At 41.4% G+C, this 19,889-nt stretch overlaps 1 protein-coding gene across 1 annotated transcript in view; it reads right to left on the bottom strand.

The window, feature by feature from the left end:
* Positions 1–689: 689 nt before the first annotated feature.
* The window catches only part of col4a1 (collagen, type IV, alpha 1), a 58,743-nt gene continuing 39,543 nt past the window's right edge, over positions 690–19,889 (bottom strand). Inside the window, exons 26-52 of the mRNA XM_051118734.1 lie at positions 19,608–19,776; positions 19,429–19,521; positions 19,223–19,327; positions 18,981–19,078; positions 18,741–18,891; positions 17,790–17,903; positions 17,514–17,681; positions 17,332–17,421; positions 17,056–17,208; positions 16,734–16,832; positions 16,530–16,619; positions 16,113–16,252; positions 15,886–16,012; positions 15,679–15,759; positions 15,473–15,571; positions 13,895–13,945; positions 13,576–13,761; positions 13,268–13,401; positions 13,111–13,183; positions 12,938–13,009; positions 12,308–12,436; positions 12,129–12,227; positions 11,819–12,031; positions 11,549–11,726; positions 11,343–11,457; positions 2,691–2,863; positions 690–2,249 (exon numbers count right to left, since the gene is read on the bottom strand). Of these exons, the coding sequence (XP_050974691.1) occupies positions 2,168–2,249; positions 2,691–2,863; positions 11,343–11,457; positions 11,549–11,726; positions 11,819–12,031; positions 12,129–12,227; positions 12,308–12,436; positions 12,938–13,009; positions 13,111–13,183; positions 13,268–13,401; positions 13,576–13,761; positions 13,895–13,945; positions 15,473–15,571; positions 15,679–15,759; positions 15,886–16,012; positions 16,113–16,252; positions 16,530–16,619; positions 16,734–16,832; positions 17,056–17,208; positions 17,332–17,421; positions 17,514–17,681; positions 17,790–17,903; positions 18,741–18,891; positions 18,981–19,078; positions 19,223–19,327; positions 19,429–19,521; positions 19,608–19,776 (3,282 nt within the window). The 3' untranslated portion in view covers positions 690–2,167. The remainder of the gene's footprint in view (positions 2,250–2,690; positions 2,864–11,342; positions 11,458–11,548; positions 11,727–11,818; positions 12,032–12,128; positions 12,228–12,307; positions 12,437–12,937; positions 13,010–13,110; positions 13,184–13,267; positions 13,402–13,575; positions 13,762–13,894; positions 13,946–15,472; positions 15,572–15,678; positions 15,760–15,885; positions 16,013–16,112; positions 16,253–16,529; positions 16,620–16,733; positions 16,833–17,055; positions 17,209–17,331; positions 17,422–17,513; positions 17,682–17,789; positions 17,904–18,740; positions 18,892–18,980; positions 19,079–19,222; positions 19,328–19,428; positions 19,522–19,607; positions 19,777–19,889) is intronic.

Below are 19,889 nucleotides of genomic sequence, written 5' to 3'. Positions count from 1 at the left end.
GCGCCTCTCCTCAGGAGACCGGTCTCTTCCCCGTGCATGCACGCTGGTGTCCTCGTGGGTCCAGGAAGGGGTGAAGAGGGAACCAGCGCCGCAGGACGAGTTGCCGGACCCCGTGGGTTCGGATGAGGACCGCACCCGTGACGGCTGACGGGCCAAGATGCCGGGCCGTGATATCCCCCAGAAGCGCCACGTAGGTGGAGGAGGACGATGCCGCTAGAGAAGCCGCCGCCCCTCGCACCCCGGACCTGAGTGGGGAGCGCGTGCGGCCGCCAGACTCCGCCCCTTACCTGGACCCTTCCCTTCGGAACACTACCCCTCCTTCACGGAACCCCGTCACATCGAGGACACCAGATCCCCCTTTTTCTTTTGGACACTTTTTCCCCCTTTTTGGACACTTTCTGTTTTATTGTTTAATAAAAGCCTCTCCGAGGCCTGACGTCACACCCACTGTGTCTGTCGCTTTGCTCCGCCCCCGTGACAAAACATTTTATTGTATGACACAATATAGGGTGGGGGCATCACTGAAATTATTTGACAATGAAAAAAATATATAGTTTCACAAATTGCAATCAACCTCTGTATTCTTTAACATATTCCTAAACAAGAGCCGTAAGTACTTCATGGGCACATCAATGCACAGAACTACAGCGAGTGTGTGAGATCAGTGACATTGTAGTATGGATATGTGGGCTCACATCCTCATCTGAATTCATGTAAGGCACTTTCTAATTCAAACACAGCTAGCTATTTACCTGGCTAAAATAATGGAACAATTTGATGCTCTACTACAAGGTCAACTGTGGGGAAGGTTTGGTAGCAAGAAGTGTAGATTGCATAGTCAAGTATTATCAGTGTAAAATGAAATTAAAAAAAAAAAAATTCACAAGCAACAAATCCACTGTGTAAGGGGGACATGTGCAGGTTCTTTGGTCTGATATCTGAGGCATTAAGACAAAATAAATTCAAGACATATAACAGAATCCATAGGCAGTGTTCAAACTAAAGATGCATACTTCAGACACAGACCCTAAAATACGTATAACCTTTCGAAATTAGTCATAGATGTGGTTGAAATTGTCAGGTGAGTTTGCTGATTAGTTCAAGTGATAAAAGAGGAGTCAACAAACAAGATGTAACAAGCTTGAATTCCTGACAAAATAAGTGTAAAGGCAACTGCGGTGACTTACTAGTGCGCTTGTTCAACATCTGATGTCTGATTATTTTGAGTAGAGCTATAAACAGATACTGTAAGGACTGTATATGTCTATGCGTGAATGGAAATGAAGTTAAATGGCACCGTGAGACTGAAACCATGCCATTAAGCAAGAGTAATGACAACATTTCTGCACCATATGAACATGGGAACAAGCATAAACATCAAAACACAGATTCATAACTGGAAGTTTTCAGTCTAAAGGCCACATTCTGATTCAAAAAAAAAAAAAAAAAAAAAACAGTGCAGAATATTAGAGTTTATGTGCCATGATGGTCTTCTGCAGTGGTTAACAGAGAAAAATCAATGTAGAAAGGAAAGGCCCCTTGGTGCTTAAACTCTCATCTCATAGGTTTTCATAAATAATTAAGTATAACAAAATCAATGGCATTTACCTGAAGAGATTATGGTGACAGAGTGTTAAGTAACTAAATAGAGCACTATATTTACAACAAAGCTTGATCTTTGCTTTTCCTACACCATACAAAGTGGGTGCTGACAAACTTACTGACAGTGAAGTAGGAAAAAAATATCCAATTCTATAATGTTAGTGTTGCTTGATTATACATTTTAGAGAGAAATAAACAAGATATTTGCATCTGATATTGAGTGGCATGATAAATAAAAAAAAAATAAAACACAAGAAAGGCTGGACGGAATAGCATCCGATCCAGATGGACTCTTGCTGAAGATGGTTACCTCCTGCTTACTAATACATAAACTCAGTGCAAGTGTAAACAGGTGTCATTCATTAGACACAATGGAACAATGTTAGTTAAGCGCTCTGTATGAGGCAAATGTGCCGGGAGATCTTGAGGTTCCATTGCTATAAATGATGAGACGGGTATTTTTCTGTGGATTCTTGAAGTTTTTCCATGGCTTTTCACAGAAGTAGCACCATACGTTTGTTCGTAAAACTGGAACATAAAGAGCGGACGCAGTGCTGAGGCTTGTCTATACCCTCTTCATGCACACTTGACACCTGCTGATGTGAGTTCGTAGATTCCCAGCCTTTAGCGTTGTAGGGACAGGTTTCCTGTAACCACAACATACATGGAGATTTAACAGGAGAACAGGAATATATACACAGTCAAAAGTTTGTGATCAGTAAGATTTTTAATGTTTTTTAAAGAAGCCTCTTCTCACCAAGCCTGCATTTATTTGATCCAAATCACAGCAAAAAATAGTACAGTTTTGAAATATTTTTACTATTTAAAATAACTGTTTTTTATTTGAATATATTTGAAAACGTCATTTATTCCTGTGATTCCAAAGCTGAATTTTCAGCATAATTACTCCAGTCTTCAGTGTCACGTGATCCTTCAGAAATCATTCTAATATGCTGATTTATTATTATTACTATTATTTATAACAATAAAGAGCAGCTTAAGGCATATATACTAAAGAAAAAAATAAGAAACTACAAGGCAAGCTCAATGGTTAGTAAATACTCAAAAATAAGTGTGTAAAAGCTTACGTAAACATATCGCTGTCCTCTATGGTGGCTAACCAGAAGCTGTAGGAATTAGCGTAGTAGTTGCAGGTGCCGCGACCATGACACTCGATGAAGGGAGCTGAACGGAACTCTTCCAGACAAGAACCCGGGGAGGCCAGAGCCTGACCGGAACCCTCGGCACCAGCACTGGTGTGCTGTTACACAGAAATACAGTGTCAGACCTTTACACACTAGTCACAAGTTCACATTTTCATATAATTCTCATTGAAAATTATGATAGCAATCAGATTCTGCTTCCTGTATGGTTTTCTGTGGCTTAATATAATGTAAATGATGTCTCTTACTGAAATTTGTAGTACAAAACCAATGAAAGATTGACGTCATTTAATAAATCTACATTGTTTTATACATATTTTGGACTATAGGGGGCGCCATTATTTTGCTGACATTGTAACGTTTTCCACACTTTTTGTTTTAATTTCATGTTAGATAGTTTTTTTCTGGGGTGCCAGACAGGATTTCTGTCATTAGTTTAAGTTGCAAGAAAACATACAAAGGTCTTGTTGTCTGATTTGTCTACACAAAACCTTTAACTTACGAGACAAAGTTATCCACCCAACAATCAAGGTAATAATACCAAAAGAAAAATCACTAAACAGAAAAAACACAACCCATTTCCCACAACGAGCCACACAGATTTGCATTTCAATGTGTATATTCAAAACCGTACAAATCGAATGTTCCCAAAACTGTCTTTTGATTAGAAGGGAAAAGTAAACCAAAAATCTAAAATTGTCCAGCCATACAAATAGGCTACAAAAATAGTCCAGTTCAAAAAAAACAAAAATATGAAGCATACAGTTAACACTTTTCATACAAAAAAATTGTTCAAACAGTCAACATATGAGAAAAAAGGAAACAAAAAAGGAGAAAATAAATCAAAACTAAGTTCCCCAGTCAAAAGTCAAGTCAAGTCAAATCAAAGCAGGCCCAACTGTACTCACGACTCCTTATTCAAAAGTCTGGCACACATTTTTCCGGACTTCTTAGGCGCTGTGTATACAAGACTAAAGACTCCCGCTCCACCAATCCAGCCCAGGTCTTGGAACTATTCACTCGCATTTGTTTCTCAGCAGCGTCTCAACGACTGTCCGCTATACAGATCTTGACGAGGATGCTTTCCTTTTTATAATTCTGGAAACGCAGACGATAAGCATACTTGGCCGGATAAACAACAAATCGCCGAGGCAATCGTTAAGAGGAGTTCAGTACGGAGTTCAGTACGGGGTCGGTACAGAGCTCAATGCCTCCCGGCAGCCGCCGCCATCTTGACGTGAGGGAATGCACGTCAGCCAAATAAAGGTAAAAGGAGCCGGACCAAAACGATACCATCCTACTTCGATCATTTAACAATGACTGAAGATCCACTGATTATTTACATTTTAAATATTTGTGCATGGTGAACACCGTGATTTCCCATATGAATGATAACTAATGAACTTCGATAATAAATGCAAGACAGTTTATCATTGCAATTTATTTATTTCCTTTTGACATCGTCACACTCCCCCCTCCTTAAGAAAAGCCGACCATTGGGGTAAGGCATCAAATCAGATGTCTTTAAAGGTTTTACTCAGCAAATCCAATAAACTCTTCCTCATCACTGTCTTCATTAAAAATTTCATGTAATCTACGTTTTTGGAGTAACTCCAATTCCTGTGCAGAAGGAAAACAGGGCTTAAGCTTGGAAACGTGGACAACTCTTAAATCTTCTCCCGTGTCCTCCAGGACAATTTCATAGTTCAGAGGTCCCAACTTCCGAATTATCCTATAAGGTCCCTGACATTTCGGAGCAAGTTTCGCAGAAAAAAACTTTTCTGCCTTTGAATAAGGGTTAGCACACATCCAAACTCTGTCCTTTTCCTTGAATTCCACTTCCCTTCTATTCTTGTCATAATTCCGTTTTTGACGTTGCCGAGCTGTATGTAATCTCTTCTCAACATACTCCTTCATTTGATGCAATTCTGTCACTTTGTCATAACAGGAATCCTCAGGACAAACATCTCGTGGTTGCAGCAATACATCCATTGGCCCTCGGAGAGATCGATTGAGATTTAACTCAGCTGGAGTTACTCCTGTAGATTCATGGACAGCAGAATTAAGAGCAAATCTAAACTCTGGTAGAAGCTTGTCCCAATGTTTGTGATTGTCATTGACATACGAAGCCACCATAGTTTTAAGTGTGCGATTCATTCTCTCAGTGAGATTTGTCTGAGGATGGTATGCTGTTGTCATTTTATGTTCAATGTTCCATGTTTTACAAAGTTCCTAGAACACCGAAGAGACAAACTGAGGTCCACGATCAGACAAGAGACAATCTGGGACCCCCCAACGGGTGAATATTTCTCTGACAAGAATTTATGAGACAGTCTCAGCTGTGGCTTTTCGTAAGCTGAAAAGTTCCACCCATCGAGAATAATAGTCCACAAAAACTAACATAAAAACATTCCCTGATGAGCTTCTAGGAAATGGACCCATCAAGTCCATTCCAAGCATCTCCCATGGACGTTGTACGATGGTTTGTTGCAAGGAACCAGGCAGTTTACAGCATTCTGGCTTGTAGAGCTGGCAAGTATGACAATTTTGTACAAACTCTTTAACAGTTTGATTCAGATTCGGCCAGTACACCAAAGCTTGTAGTCTCTTACAGGTTTTAAACTGGCCAAGATGACCAGCAAGAGGATCTTCATGAAGAGTCTGGAGTAATTGAAATCGGAGAGCTTTCGGTATGTACACTTGGTACACTGTTCGGTGTGGAAACTGGACAACTCGATATACTTTGTCTTCCAGTATAGTGAATTTTGTAGTGCCATTAACAGTGATTTCTCCTGACTCCACAATTTGTTCATACAGATTTTGAATGTCTGAGTCGGTCTGTTGAGCCTTCCAGATGGCATAATCTGTAATTTGCAGAGGCAGGGGTTCGGTTTTCTCCGATTTAGACTTTGAAGATAAAACTGTGGAGCAAGTCAGAATGCCTGATTCCTGGATGTCCAAAGGAGCTCGAGACAAAGCATCAGGGATGGTATTGTACTTTCCCTTCCGATACTCCACTGTGAAATTAAATTCCTGGAGTCGAAGTGCCCACCGAATTAGCCGAGTGTTAGGCTTCTGAGTTTTGAAGATCCACATCAAGGAAGAATGGTCAGTAACGACAGTAAAAAACTTTCCTTCCAAGTAGTACCTCCATCTTTCAAGAGCCCATACAACAGCCAAACATTCCTGCTCAGTGGTGGAATAATTCCTTTCTGCCTGATTCAAGGTTCGACTGGCGTATGCAAGGACTTCCTCTGTGCCCAGCCCAGTTTGCTGCACTAGGACCGCTCCCAAGCCAATCTCGCTTGCGTCGGTATAGACCACAAAAGGTAAATTCAGATTAGGATGTCCCAGGACAGGTGGAGATACCAGGAGCTGTTTAAGAGTGTTAAAAGCATCTTGACACTGTGCACTCCATACAAATTTAACACCTTTCCTTTTCAAGGCATTTAGAGGTTCAGCCACTTCAGCAACAAGGGACAAAACGATGATACCATCCGGCCATGCCTAAAAATCGCTGGACTTCCTTAATGTTCCTAGGCACTGGGAATTCTTGAACAGCTCTAGTTTTTTCCGGATCTGCCTGGATTCCTTCAGCAGACACAATGTGGCCAAGAAACTTCAGAGATGACCGGAAGAAGTGTGTTTTCTTCATGTTGACAGTCAGATGGGCCTCTTTCAATTTATCCAAGACAGCCTGGATGTCCAAGAAGTGTTGTTCCACCGATGGAGAATAAATGATTATATCGTCCAAGTAGACAAGGCAGTTCTTTCTCTGCAGCTCTCCCAGGACTCTCTCCATCAATCTCTGGAAAGTGGCTGGTGCATTTTTTAAACCAAAGGCCATGGCCTTAAAATGAAATAGCCCTTGATTGCAAATGAAGGCAGTTTTATCTTGACTGTCCTTCTCCATCTGTACCTGCCAGTATCCACTGTTAAGGTCCAGGGTGGAAAACACAACAGCACCACTTAAGGATTCTAAAATTTCTTGGATAGTAGGTAGTGGATAAGCATCTGATTGAGTTACTGAATTTAGCTTTCTGTAATCCACACAAAAACGATAACCACCAGTTTTCTTTGGGATAAGGACCACAGGAGAGGCCCATGCTGAAGAAGAAGGCTCAATGACGTCAGCCTCTATCATCTCATCAATGAGCTGCTTGATAACCTTCTGTCTGGTGGGAGAGACACGGTATGGTTTTTGTTTTATGGGTACATCTTGAGTGACATAAATTTGATGGGTCAAAACACTTGTTTTTCCAAGGACATCTGTGCAGACATCTGAATTCTGCTGAAGTTGTCTGAAAAAAACGTTCTTTTCCTATTTCATCAAGCCAGGTGTTTTGACATGCCACCTGCAAAGGGTCTGGTTCTTCATTGAACTTTACAGGAGGAAGAGCAGAAAAAAGAGCTAAAGGTGAAGAATTATGCCAATCATGCACAAAGACATCATCTGATCAGGCTGAAACCAGTAGACATTGTTCCTGATATCCAATTGCAGACCACTGAAGAAAAGATAATCTAAACCCAGCACAACAGGAAAAGCCAGCATCTGGGAAGCCAGAACAACTACAGGTAAAGTGACTGTTAATGCCTGCAATGTAAGTTTAACCTCACCCCATCCTAAGGGCTGTCGAGCTCCTCCATCAGCCAAATAAATAGGTCCTTCTGTCCAGGGTTTAAGCTGTTGAGGATGATAACCCATAATCAACCACAAATTCTCATTCAGCAGTGTATACGAAGACCCTGTGTCGACCAAGGCATGGCCTTTCCAAGAGTCGATATCGACAGGCACAATCAACTGCTGAGGAAGGGATAGTGAAAAAGGATGGGTAGGTGAATACACAGATTCCACGTGAGTAACAGTGCTAACTGTAGGATGATTTACATGACTGCTTTTAGCAGGATTTGAACTTTGTTGACTTTTATAGTTCTTATTCTTACCAGATCCATTCTGAGGACATGAGGCTGGAGAATGAGAGCCTTTACACCGCCAACAAAAGGGGTTTTTAGTGACATCTTGTGTGACACCTGGCGCCAAAGCTGGAGCTGGAGCTGACACAGAGGTATTCAGCTGAACAGAAGCAGGATTACTTCCTCTGGATTTCCAAGGTTTTTTCCGGTGATCATAGTGTAGCTGGTTTTCTTTATCTTTTTCTAGTTGTTGTCCCAACCGGACTAAACCATCCACAGAAGTAACACCATTACTACGAAGTTGACTGGCCATCTGAGGATTAATATTCTTCAAGATCAGCTTTATGACTTCCTCTTCAGTAATTCGTGGCTTCCAGCGTTTGCACAAAGCTCTGTACATGTAAGCAAAATCTCTTATACTTTCACCTTCCTGCTGTACTCGTGTTCTTACTCTCTCTGCTAACTCATCCTCGTAGTCTTCTGATAAGAAAGCAGAAAGGAACTTTGATTCAAACTCCTGCCAAGTAGTCGTTTCAAGTCGGGCAACGTCCCACCAATCTCTAGCGGTTCCATGTAACACATTCCTCAGAGCGGCTATTAATTCTTCATCTGAAAGTGGATGAAGAGCCATAAAGTCATAACATTTCTCCAGAAAGATCAGAGGATCATCACAGTCTTCTAAACGACCAAAACAAGGGAACTGAATTTTAATGGGCTGTTTACCCAGAAAACGCCCTCTACCTTCTACAGTGGTGGTAGCAAATTCATTAGCGGGATTAAACTCAGAATCACTCATTCCATATTGCAGGGTAGAATGAAGTCGCTGCAACCTTGGATTCACCACTGGAGTTTCCGACCCATTAGAAGATGGGGAAAGAGTGGTTTGCACAGAAGCATTGACTTTCACAGAGTTCTGCTGTGGGGATTTAAAGGCCTCCATGTCCAAAGTTAATTGTTGCAGATGTTGTGAACACTGATGCAATTCATTCTGTAAAATTTGATTCGAACTTGACCCAGCAATAAAGGTGTTCATTTGATTAGTGCATTGATCGGTTGCTCTTTGAATAAGATCCAACGTAGCAGCCATTGGCTCCATAACAGCATTGAAATCCTTCAATACTTCTGAATGATGATTCCTTAGACGCCAATGCAACAGGTTATTGAACTCCTTCCGAAAATGTTCAAACTGATTACTCATAAGCTGGTTGATTTCAGTTGTTTGTTTTTCAGATGCCGCATTCACATTCATAGTGAAAGTGTCTACAAGCTGCTTTAAATCTCCCATTTCCGTTGAAAATGTATCCTTCAAACTCTGATATTGTGATTGGATCATGTCACTCAATTGCTGCAGTGTCAGAGTAGCACGGAATCCAGTATCTCCCAATGTGGGTTGAGAAATTGGTGATAGTGGGGGTCTAAGATCAAAACTTCCTGTTAAATCCATATCCAACAAAGTATCCTGAGTTGAAAAAGCCTGGAATCCGAGTGAAATGGGTAAAATTATTTGAGTCTCATCTTGATCAGAACCCATCAAATCCATGAGACCATCTTTCATGGCTTTATTAGTGGGTTGATTGCCATCTCCCTTCATTTCATGACACAACTCACTTCGAGTGGCAGCCATTTTAACTGAGGGACTGTTGGCTGTGTTTCAGTGATTTTAAATAGTGAAATGAGGTTTATTTGAGGGTGCATTCCTTCTCACAAGTTATAACAATCTCTTGGTCCCATCTGGGGTGCCATTTTTATGTAACGTTTCCCACACTTTTTGTTTTAATTTAATGTTAGATAGTTTTTTTCTGGGGTGCCAGACAGGATTTCTGTCATTAGTTTAAGTTGCAAGAAAACATACAAAGGTCTTGTTGTCTGATTTGTCTACACAAAACCTTTAACTTACGAGACAAAGTTATCCACCCAACAATCAAGGTAATAATACCAAAAGAAAAATCACTAAACAGAAAAAACACAACCCATTTCCCACAACGAGCCACACAGATTTGCATTTCAATGTGTATATTCAAAACTGTACAAATCGAATGTTCCCAAAACTGTCTTTTGATTAGAAGGGAAAAGTAAACCAAAAATCAAAAATTGTCCAGCCATACAAATAGGCTACAAAAATAGTCCAGTTCAAAAAAACAAAAATATGAAGCATACAGTTAACACTTTTCATACAAAAAAATTGTTCAAACAGTCAACATATGAGAAAAAAGGAAACAAAAAAGGAGAAAATAAATCAAAACTAAGTTCCCCAGTCAAAAGTCAAGTCAAGTCAAATCAAAGCAGGCCCAACTGTACTAAAGACTCCTTATTCAAAAGTCTGGCACACATTTTTCCGGACTTCTTAGGCGCTGTGTATACAAGACTAAAGACTCCCGCTCCACCAATCCAGCCCAGGTCTTGGAACTATTCACTCGCATTTGTTTCTCAGCAGCGTCTCAACGACTGTCCGCTATACAGATCTTGACGAGGATACTTTCCTTTTTATAATCCTGGAAACGCCGACGATAAGCATACTTGGCCGGATAAACAACAAATCGCCGAGGCAATCGTTAAGAGGAGTTCAGTACGGAGTTCAGTACGGGGTCGGTACAGAGCTCAATGCCTCCCGGCAGCCGCCGCCATCTTGACGTGAGGGAATGCACGTCAGCCAAATAAAGGTAAAAGGAGCCGGACCAAAACGATACCATCCTACTTCGATCATTTAACAATGACTGAAGATCCACTGATTATTTACATTTTAAATATTTGTGCATGGTGAACACCGTGATTTCCCATATGACTGATAACTAATGAACTTCGATAATAAATGCAAGACAGTTTATCATTGCAGTTTATTTATTTCCTTTTGACATCGTCACAACATCAAACAGGTGCACTTGCTGAGCTACTGCCACTACCTGCTGCTACAACACAACTTGGAAAACAAAATACTAATGACCACAGCTACTGAAAGAGCTTACAGGTGGCGATGGATATAAGCATAGGCTTAAACCAAATGTTGTACCATCGATTTTTCCCCACAAGAAGTTTAAACGCCCCCAGATATCGAGCGAAATCCATGCTAAGAAACTCCTTCAGTGGCTGTGGCATCATGACAAGTGTCGGCATGTTTACATCCTGCCAGGATGGCATCTAGCTTTCGTTTCTCTGCCATTTGTAAGCTCTTTCAGTAGCTGTGGTCTACTAAAAGCCTGAAAATCATCAGGGCTAAAATGGAGCGAACAAAGGCGCTGGTCTTTTGGAAGTTTTATTTATCGGTAGGCATCTTTCCATTCTTTTCTCCTCTTTTTGTCTCTTTTTACATTGTTTCTCTTGTTGTCCTACGACTGAAAATTACAACCAGAAACCACACAATGTGTCATCGTATCAGTATTTTTTTTCTCAAGTTGTGTTCCAGTAAAAATAGCACAGGTAGCACCAGTAGCTCACAGAGTACAACCATTTCATGTCATCAAAATAATGGCACCCCCCCATAGGCCAAAAATGTATAAAACAATGTGAATTTTTAAATAACGTAAATCTTTCATGGGTTTACTACTACATCAACGTGCTCTGAAACACCTCTGAAACTGCCTTAGTGATCTGACTATCACATACTGCCATACTGATTTTATTCTTATATATTGTGCAGCCCTAAAACTGCTTGTTTAGTCTCCTCACCATGACAAAAGAGTATCCGATCCAGAGGGAAGCCCAACCCTGAGGGCAGGGTGGTATCTGGATGGTCTGACTGTGCACAGCTATCACCATAGCAGGAGCCTCACAAACTGCACATCTGTCACAGGAAAAGATGCGTGCACATGAGAAGGACGAAGAATTCTTACTCACGGAAATATGATTTCAATGATTCATAAAAGGTCACAAACCTGCTGATGAAGGGTTTGATGCTCTCACCAGTAATAGGGGCCATGCTCATGGGCATGGGCTCGGGAGAGGTGAGCCAGTAGGAATAGTCATTACGAGAAGCGAAGTTACATACATTGTTGATGTTGCAGAAAAGGAAAGGCATTGGGCTGAATTTCCTTAGGCAGCTACCAGCTGTACCTATTGGGTAAAGAGAGCAGAACATCAGGGATTGTGTTACTTTGATTAACATTTCATAATAAATACATCATGTGTGTGGCTGCCCTGCTAACCTAGGTCTTGTCCATGTGACCTCTCGTTGCCCTGCACATAAAGCAGCGAATATCCATCATAGATTGGTGTAGTTCCCTCTGGACATAGTGGAACATCAACACTCTGACTGTGGCGGGTTACAAGGAAGCCGTGGTCCATTGAGGAAGGTCCAGGGGGCCCGATGTGACCTGGGATACCACTAGGCCCTGGAGGTCCTGGGTAACCTCTGGGGCCTACAGAAAAGAGATTTTTGGAAATAAGATTTGGTTAAATTTTCTTCGGTGTGGGATTGGTAATGTCTGCTAACATTTTGTGTGTCTGTGCACCTACCAGACGGTCCAGTTTGACCAGGCTCTCCTTTGGCCCCAGGATGTCCATTATAGCCAGGTGTCCCATCGGATCCTTTTATACCCTGAGGTCCCATCAAACCTAGGAGGGTGGTTGTGTGTTAAGAGATGCCAGTTGACTGTTTTCAGAAACTTGTAAGTTCAGATATTTGAAACACTCACCCTGTTGTCCTTTCGCTCCAGGGAAGCCTTGCATTCCAACTAGACCCGGGGGACCCTGAGGTCCTGGAAAACCAGGATCTCCCTTTATAAATGTGTGTGGACCAGGGGGTCCAGGGGGGCCTTCGCTACCTTAAATTTAAATGTTAACAGCAGAAATTTAGTAAAATGTTTACAATTAGGTATAGAGCATTCAGACGTTTCACCACTAGTGCTGTCAAGTGAATAATTGCGATTATTCGCAATTCACAGCTACTGATTAGATGCAGGGGGTGAAAACTTTTTTGAATTTGAAGAGCAGGGTAAATTTAACTTATTTTGTATTCTGGGAAACGTAATTATCTTCTGTAGCTTCTGAAGTGTAGTACTAAATGAAAAAATATAAGAAAAATGTACGCATCTTCATTCTGTTCAAACGTTTACACCCCTGGCTCTTAGTCTTAATGCATTGTTTTTCCTTCTGGAGCCTCAGTGAAATATCAAATACACTGTATGTTTGTGTCTTTATAGATACATAATAAGTACACACATGTATATTATGTTAACAAAAACTTTTATTTTGAATGCGATTAATCACAATTAATCACTTGACAGTACTATTCACCACACATTCAAGCTTTATTTTGTCCATACCTTTAAGACCTGGGAATCCTCTGTCACCTCCATCACCCTTAGGACCGAGCACTCCTTTTTCACCCTTTGTACCTGGAATGACACAGAGCCACTCAATCTTAATCTCTATAGAGCATTGCTTTTTATAAATGAACACAAAAATCTATTCAGTTGAATTTCATCTTGAATCTTACCAGGGAATCCAGGAACACCCTGTGGTCCCATCTCACCCTTTGGTCCATTATAACCAGGCAATCCAGGCTCACCCTAGAGAGCACAACTGTATTAAATGATCCCCTATCATTTTTAAAAGCACAGTTTTTATTTTAGAAGATAAAGCCTTAAACTCACAGGAGCACCAATTAAACCTTTGTCTCCTTTAAACCCTTGAGAGCCTTGTGGGCCAGGGAAGCCCGCATTTCCCTTTTCTCCTTTAGCTCCAGCACTGCCTGGTATGCCAGGTGGGCCTGGATAACCAGTCGCACCTGTGGTAAAAATGTGATGTGGGTGTATTAAATACAGTTCACACGCAGTTCTTCGACTAACAGGAGTGACGACTGCATTTTATAACCATAATGGCATCTTTAAATTGTTAGACTACTAATAAGAGAGCTATTCTGTGACAGAATGTCCTGTATGGTGAGGTGTTAAGGATTCACCTTGTTCTCCTGGCTCTCCTTGAGGTCCGCTGTCCCCTTTAGGCCCCTCCATGGATTCTCCTTGAAGTCCTCTCTCTCCAGGCTGTCCTTGGTCCCCTGGGAATCCCGGCGGACCCTTCTCACCTTTGGTTCCGGGAATACCTGGACTCCCGGGAATGCCAGGAAGACCAGGGTTTCCTTTATCACCTGTGTAGAGATAAGGAGAAGCATTCATTAAATTACACATCAAAAATAATTAACCAAAAATGTAATTATTTTAAGTGGACCTCCTAGTCTTTTATAAATGACAACCTAATTATTAAGGACATGCGATTCTGACCTTTGCTGCCAGGTTCTCCACGGGTACCTGGCAATCCTTTACCAGGTATACCTGTAGCAGAGTAAAAATTGTTTGTCTTTAGATCAATGTATTTACATTTAGTCATTTAGCAGACACAATCAAAACCAACAAAAGAGCAATAAGATGTAAGTGCTGTGACAAGTCTTGGTTAGTCTAACCCAGTAAACGTAACAAGGTAGGTAAAGGGGTACAGAGCCAGTTGTTGTTTTGTAGGCAAACATCAATGCCTTGAATTTTCTGTGAGCAGCTATTGGTAGCCAGTGCAAATTGATGAACAGAGGTGTGACATGCACTCTTTTTGGCTAGTTAAAAACTAATCTTGCAGTGGAATTCTGGATTAGTTGTAGAGGTTTGATAAAACTGGCTGAAGAGAGAAAGAACACATTCTTACAGACCTTCATATGTTTGCTGTGATGAAAGGCTGTTCGGAAAGCCCTTTTATGGATATGGTTTGGGTGTGTTTAATGTAAATTATTACCCTTTACATTTATGCATATGCCAGACGGTTTTATCCAAAGTGACTTACAAAAAAGGAACAAAAGTCACATGGTACCCTGATTCAGAATACTCTGAATTCATTACTGTAGAACTAAGCTTAGTTCACTTTTTCATGATGTTTGAACATTAATGTGTTTTGGCAGTGTATGTACAAATCTACCCTATAATGATAAAAATCCATGCAGTGGTTTTTAATTAATCTGTAAAAATAATATTCCCTTTTTCAAATCGAGCGATTCTCAGATGCCTGTCGTTGTGGCGTCACACCGACAGAGGCCGCTCTCATGATAGTTGATTGACATGAGCATTGATTGACATGAGCATTTTGTTTCGATGCCGGAACAGGGATGTAAGTTAGACAAGAATATCTCCGATTGAGCATTTGAGGCATTTGTGTTGCTGGATGTAATAATGAACATAGTGGTCGTCACTTACTCCTGACATCTGAGCCGCTGAAGATGCAGTAGATTACGTTTGTGTGTGTTCATGCATCTATATCTAGCTTCACTTACAGCAGAAGTGAGTATAAGGGGTTTTTTTATGAATCTTTGTGATCACCTTTCCTAATAATGTGCTAGTTAGCAAGTTTAGCGGATAAACGCGCTAAATGCGGCTAAAGTAAACAGGCTCGTCACTCCACAGAGAGAAGAGAGGGGTGGGGCAAGCAGAGCTCATCTGCATTTAAAGCAGCCTCGACCAGAATGAGATGATTTTTGCAGAGCTGATTTTGGCAAGGTAAAAAGGGTGTTGTTTTACACAACCATTGAGAATTTTTAACCAAAGTATATTATAGACTTTTCATTAAGACCCTAAAGAATCATATTAACTTGTGGAAAATGGGCATCCGATGACACCTTTAGGAACTTATTCATGTGCACACACTTTGCATATAAAAACAAATCATCTACACAGTTATTACTTATTTAGAAATAGAGACCCACTGTCCCTAGAAGAGTCTTTTAAGAATCCAAAATATGTGCATAACTCTAAAGCACCTTAATTTAGAAGCATTTCCCTTTTTTTGAGCCACCTTTCATTTTTAGGGCTACATAAACTTACCAGGTTCTCCTCTCTCTCCGATGAATCCAGGAATGCCATCTACCCCTGATTCGCCTTTCTCCCCAGGCTGACCTGGTGGACCCTGTAGACCAGGCTCACCTAGTCAAAAACAAACAAAAAAAAATCATTTGGATTTTCCCCACTAAATATATGTGGCGCATTTAAAGCTTTCTTAAAATTAACATCACATTTTCAGTTTGACTCACCCGGACGTCCTTGAAACCCAGGTTCTCCTGGAGACCCCGGCAATCCACTGACACCTTTCTCACCTGGTTTCCCTGGACTGCCTGCTCAGGAAATATTATGTATGTATTATAAGAAATTATCATATTATTGTCCCGAAGTGTTAATAGCACTGGCTGAAAAACGGTGCATTTCAGTGTAATTTGCATTAGTCATTGTAATCATCTTGCCTGGGTAACCAATCAGTCCTGTGTCTCCTTTAGGTCCTTGACTTCCAGGAGTTCCTGGAATGCCCATTGTACCCTTCTGTCCCTTCAGTCCAGGCTCACCAGGGAAACCAGGAGCGCCAACATTTCCCTTTAAGTATGAGATATAAGTATGAGATGAGACCAATGAAGACAAATACTGTATTGTTAATGTGCAAACTCATTCAAAATACTCATTCAACAACACACACCTTCTCTCCAGGGGGACCGGGGATTCCTATTCCTGCTGCACCAGGGTCTCCCTTATCTCCTTTGGGGCCATCAGTACCCTTGAATCCAGGATGACCCGGTGACCCACCAACACCTTTAATACCTTTTGGCCCCATTGAACCTAAAGAACCACAAAATGTTTACTAAAAAGTCATCAAATTACATAAACAACATCACCAGAATTATTTACATTAAACTTACACTATAGCATAGACACAGGAAGTGTGAATTCAAAAAGTCATGTGATGCAACCAATATGCAAGGAAATAATACAGAAAAATTACACCCAGCAGACTCGTTTTCCAAAATTATAAATGCTTCCTAATAAAAGTTTATTATTATTAGTATTATTAATTGTTATCAACCCACATGCAGAAGTGGAGAGCCTTGGTATTTACCTGGGTATCCCATGTCTCCTCTTGGACCTGGATCTCCAGGTTCTCCAGTGCGTCCTGGCTCCCCGGGAACTCCAGTGTCTCCTTTTTCGCCTGTAGTGAAGCCGCAGTAATCAAATAACATCTTCATAATAACATTATTGAATCATGTTTCTTAACAGCTACCATAATTTTAATATAACTTCAGATTATTTTCTGGAAACTAACCTGGCTGTCCAGGTGAACCTGGCATTCCATCTTTTCCTGGCATTCCAGGGTCTCCAGGTGTTCCAGGAAACCCCTGTTCTCCAGTAGGACCAGGATCCCCTGATTGACAAGGTTAAAATATAAAGACTAATAAGTTTACAGTCCACTGATTTTCAATATATGTAACATCAGCATGATGGCAACCAGCCACCAATGGAAGCCAACAATCCAGAGATGTGTGCTTTCTTAAAACACCAACAAAGATTTATGTTATTTTATTGCGTCTATTCAGATCATCTTCAAAACATAAAAAATTTCTGACAATATTTTTGTCTCTCTGTACCTCTGTCTCCGACGTCTCCCTTATCCCCTTTCATGTGCTCCATGTCAACTTCACTCATGTTTCCAGGTGGCCCCTGTAGACCCTGCTCTCCTCTCTCACCCTTGGGACCTGGATTACCAAACTCTCCCCTGATTCCAATAAAACCGGGGTCACCTGAAAGAGACAGATTATAAATTTGCAGCTAATTCAACTATAAATGTGCCCCTGTCAAAGTAAGATAACAGTATCTTATTTAGTCCAAATAATAAGAGTTGTTATATATGGGTGTTCTAATACCTTTTTGTCCAGCTTCTCCAGGGTTTCCAGCAGGACCAAAAGGTCCAGGGGGTCCTGTCATCCCCATGATTCCAATTTCTCCTTTTGGACCTGGAAAAAAACATCACAATATGAATTAGCTTATGGTAAAAAAGCATGTGTGAGGAGAATGCCAGGAATAATGGGTGTCAAGAAGCACTCACCACGTTCACCAGGGAAGCCATCTCTTCCTGCAGGTCCTTGTTCCCCTGGCAAACCCTTAGATCCTGGTAGACCTGGGACACCAGGGCTACCCCTGTCTCCTGGAGGGCCAGGCATGTCTAAACCAGGTAGGCCTTGAAAACCTTTCTCACCCTTTATACCGATCTGACCTAGGACATCATCAAGGCTTGTTACAAACCATGGAAGATGTGAACATCTACGCATGTGTGTGCATGTACTGTACACCTAGGTTGGTGCTAATCAATTGAAAAACTCACCAAGAGGTCCAGGGCCTCCAGGTGGCCCCATTGGTCCGGGTGGTCCAGGTTCTCCAAGCCCTGGAGGACCTGGTGGCCCCACAGCACCACGAGCTCCAGGTGGTCCAGCGTTACCTGCAAAAGTCAAAATGAATGTAATGTTATTATACCCCCGAACCCATACCATTTAATTTCTTGCAAACAATTTCTGAGGTGAAATCATTGTTTAAAGGAATAGATCCTCCTGTCTAAACTGGTAATCATAGAAACTGCACCTCATTGGTTGATTCCTGCCTCACAGACAAATCTATAAAAAAGCAACATACTGTTCTACCTGCCTTTCAACACCCCACAATCAGTGCAAAAAACGTGCCAGTTTGAAAACACTAACATCACCTGAAGTCAGTCAGGAACCTGAGGAAAGTGTTTGGAACGGATCATGTCTATACAACACAGGTTTCCACTCAACAACATCAAGACGATGATTCCTTGTCCAGGCACTTGTCATTACAAGAATGGACTACTGCAATGCTCTACTGTCCTTCAAGCATGCACAAAGTTCACCAGAACGTTTACATTATCTACAATGTCTGGGTGATTTTAAAAATCATCATTGTCACCCAGTGTTTGGTTGGTATGCTTTCCTTAAAAAATGTAACTGTCAAATTAATATTTTTTATGGTCAACCTTTTCCCAGAAGAAGATAGCCTGAAATGAGACTGGAACCTAGGGACACCTTCCTTGGTTCCTGAAATTCACCACTTCTTTCGACAATGCATTGGTGAAACCACTGGGATATTTTTCAAATGCTCAGATATTTTCACTCTTTTGCTCTTAACTTCCAAACTCAGTTTCAAACTCACAAAAGTGTCTGATAAAAGTTCCTTAGTTAATTCTAAAAAAAGTATTTTCTAAACATCTAGTACGTAATCTATTCAAAAGTATTATGAGAAACCAACATAGTAAATGTACCTTTGATTCCCTGTAGTCCAGGTGGCCCAGTATGTCCCTCAGTTCCAGGAACCCCTGGCATTCCAGGATTACCCTTCTCCCCTGGAAATCCTGGCAATCCCGGCTGACCTGTGGCACCTTTAGGACCAGGAAGACCCCTGCCAGGTTCACCCTATATGTGATATAGTTAAGAGTCGATGAAAAAGCGACATCATTTCTTACCCACTTCTATTAAACCATTATACATAAAAAAGTACATACTTTTTGCCCAGGTGTCCCTGAACGACCAGGCAAGCCATCCTGACCTGGTCGACCAGGCTCTCCTGGAAACCCAGTGGGACCTGGAATCCCAGAGAATCCTAAAAGAGAGAAAGATGGATAGTTAGAAAGGTGTTACAATCTAGATTAGATATGAAATGTAGGGTTTAATAGTTTAATGTGCAGAGTGTTACTACTTTTCACCTTTAAACAAAATTTGACACTTATAGATATTTGACACTTGCCTTTTGGTCCTGGGGGCCCAGGGAGGCCGATTCCTGGCAGTCCAGGGTCACCTTTACCTCCTGGGAATCCTGGAATTCCACGTTCACCTGGAAGACCTCTGTCACCTGAGTGATAAAGTGAAAGAGTCATCAACACAACCTACTCTGCATCGGAGCATGAGTCCAGTTTTCGAGCTGGATGACACATTAGCATAACCTGAATTTACCTTGAAGACCAGGTCTGCCAGTCTCTCCACGAGGCCCTGGGGCACCCTGAGGTCCAGGTAAACTTATCACTTTACCAGCTTCCCCTTTAGCTCCTACAAAGGTATTTGAGCTTGTGATTATTATTAGAGCAGAACAATGACAACCAGTGGATAAGCACATTTTAGTCTAAATCACTGACCTGGTAATCCTGGCCTTCCTGGTGAACCAGGCACACCTGCTGAGCCTTTATCACCAGGTTCACCTGGCTGACCTATGCCTGGAAAACCTGGGGGACCTCTCTCACCCGGAGGGCCAGGTAGACCATGATCTCCATCCAGGCCACGATCACCCTTAATACCAAATTTAGCCTAATCGCAGAAACAAGATTCATAAACCAGCACAACTTTATAAAACAGCACATATTCCATGGTTAAGAAAAGTTTGTAATATAGGGATTCAGATACACTGTAAATTTAATCAA

Source organism: Labeo rohita, chromosome 9, assembly GCF_022985175.1.
Source record: "Labeo rohita strain BAU-BD-2019 chromosome 9, IGBB_LRoh.1.0, whole genome shotgun sequence".
Classification (NCBI taxonomy): domain Eukaryota; kingdom Metazoa; phylum Chordata; class Actinopteri; order Cypriniformes; family Cyprinidae; genus Labeo; species Labeo rohita.
Note: the sequence above shows the minus strand (reverse complement) of the source record. Positions and strands in the feature narration are given on the sequence as shown.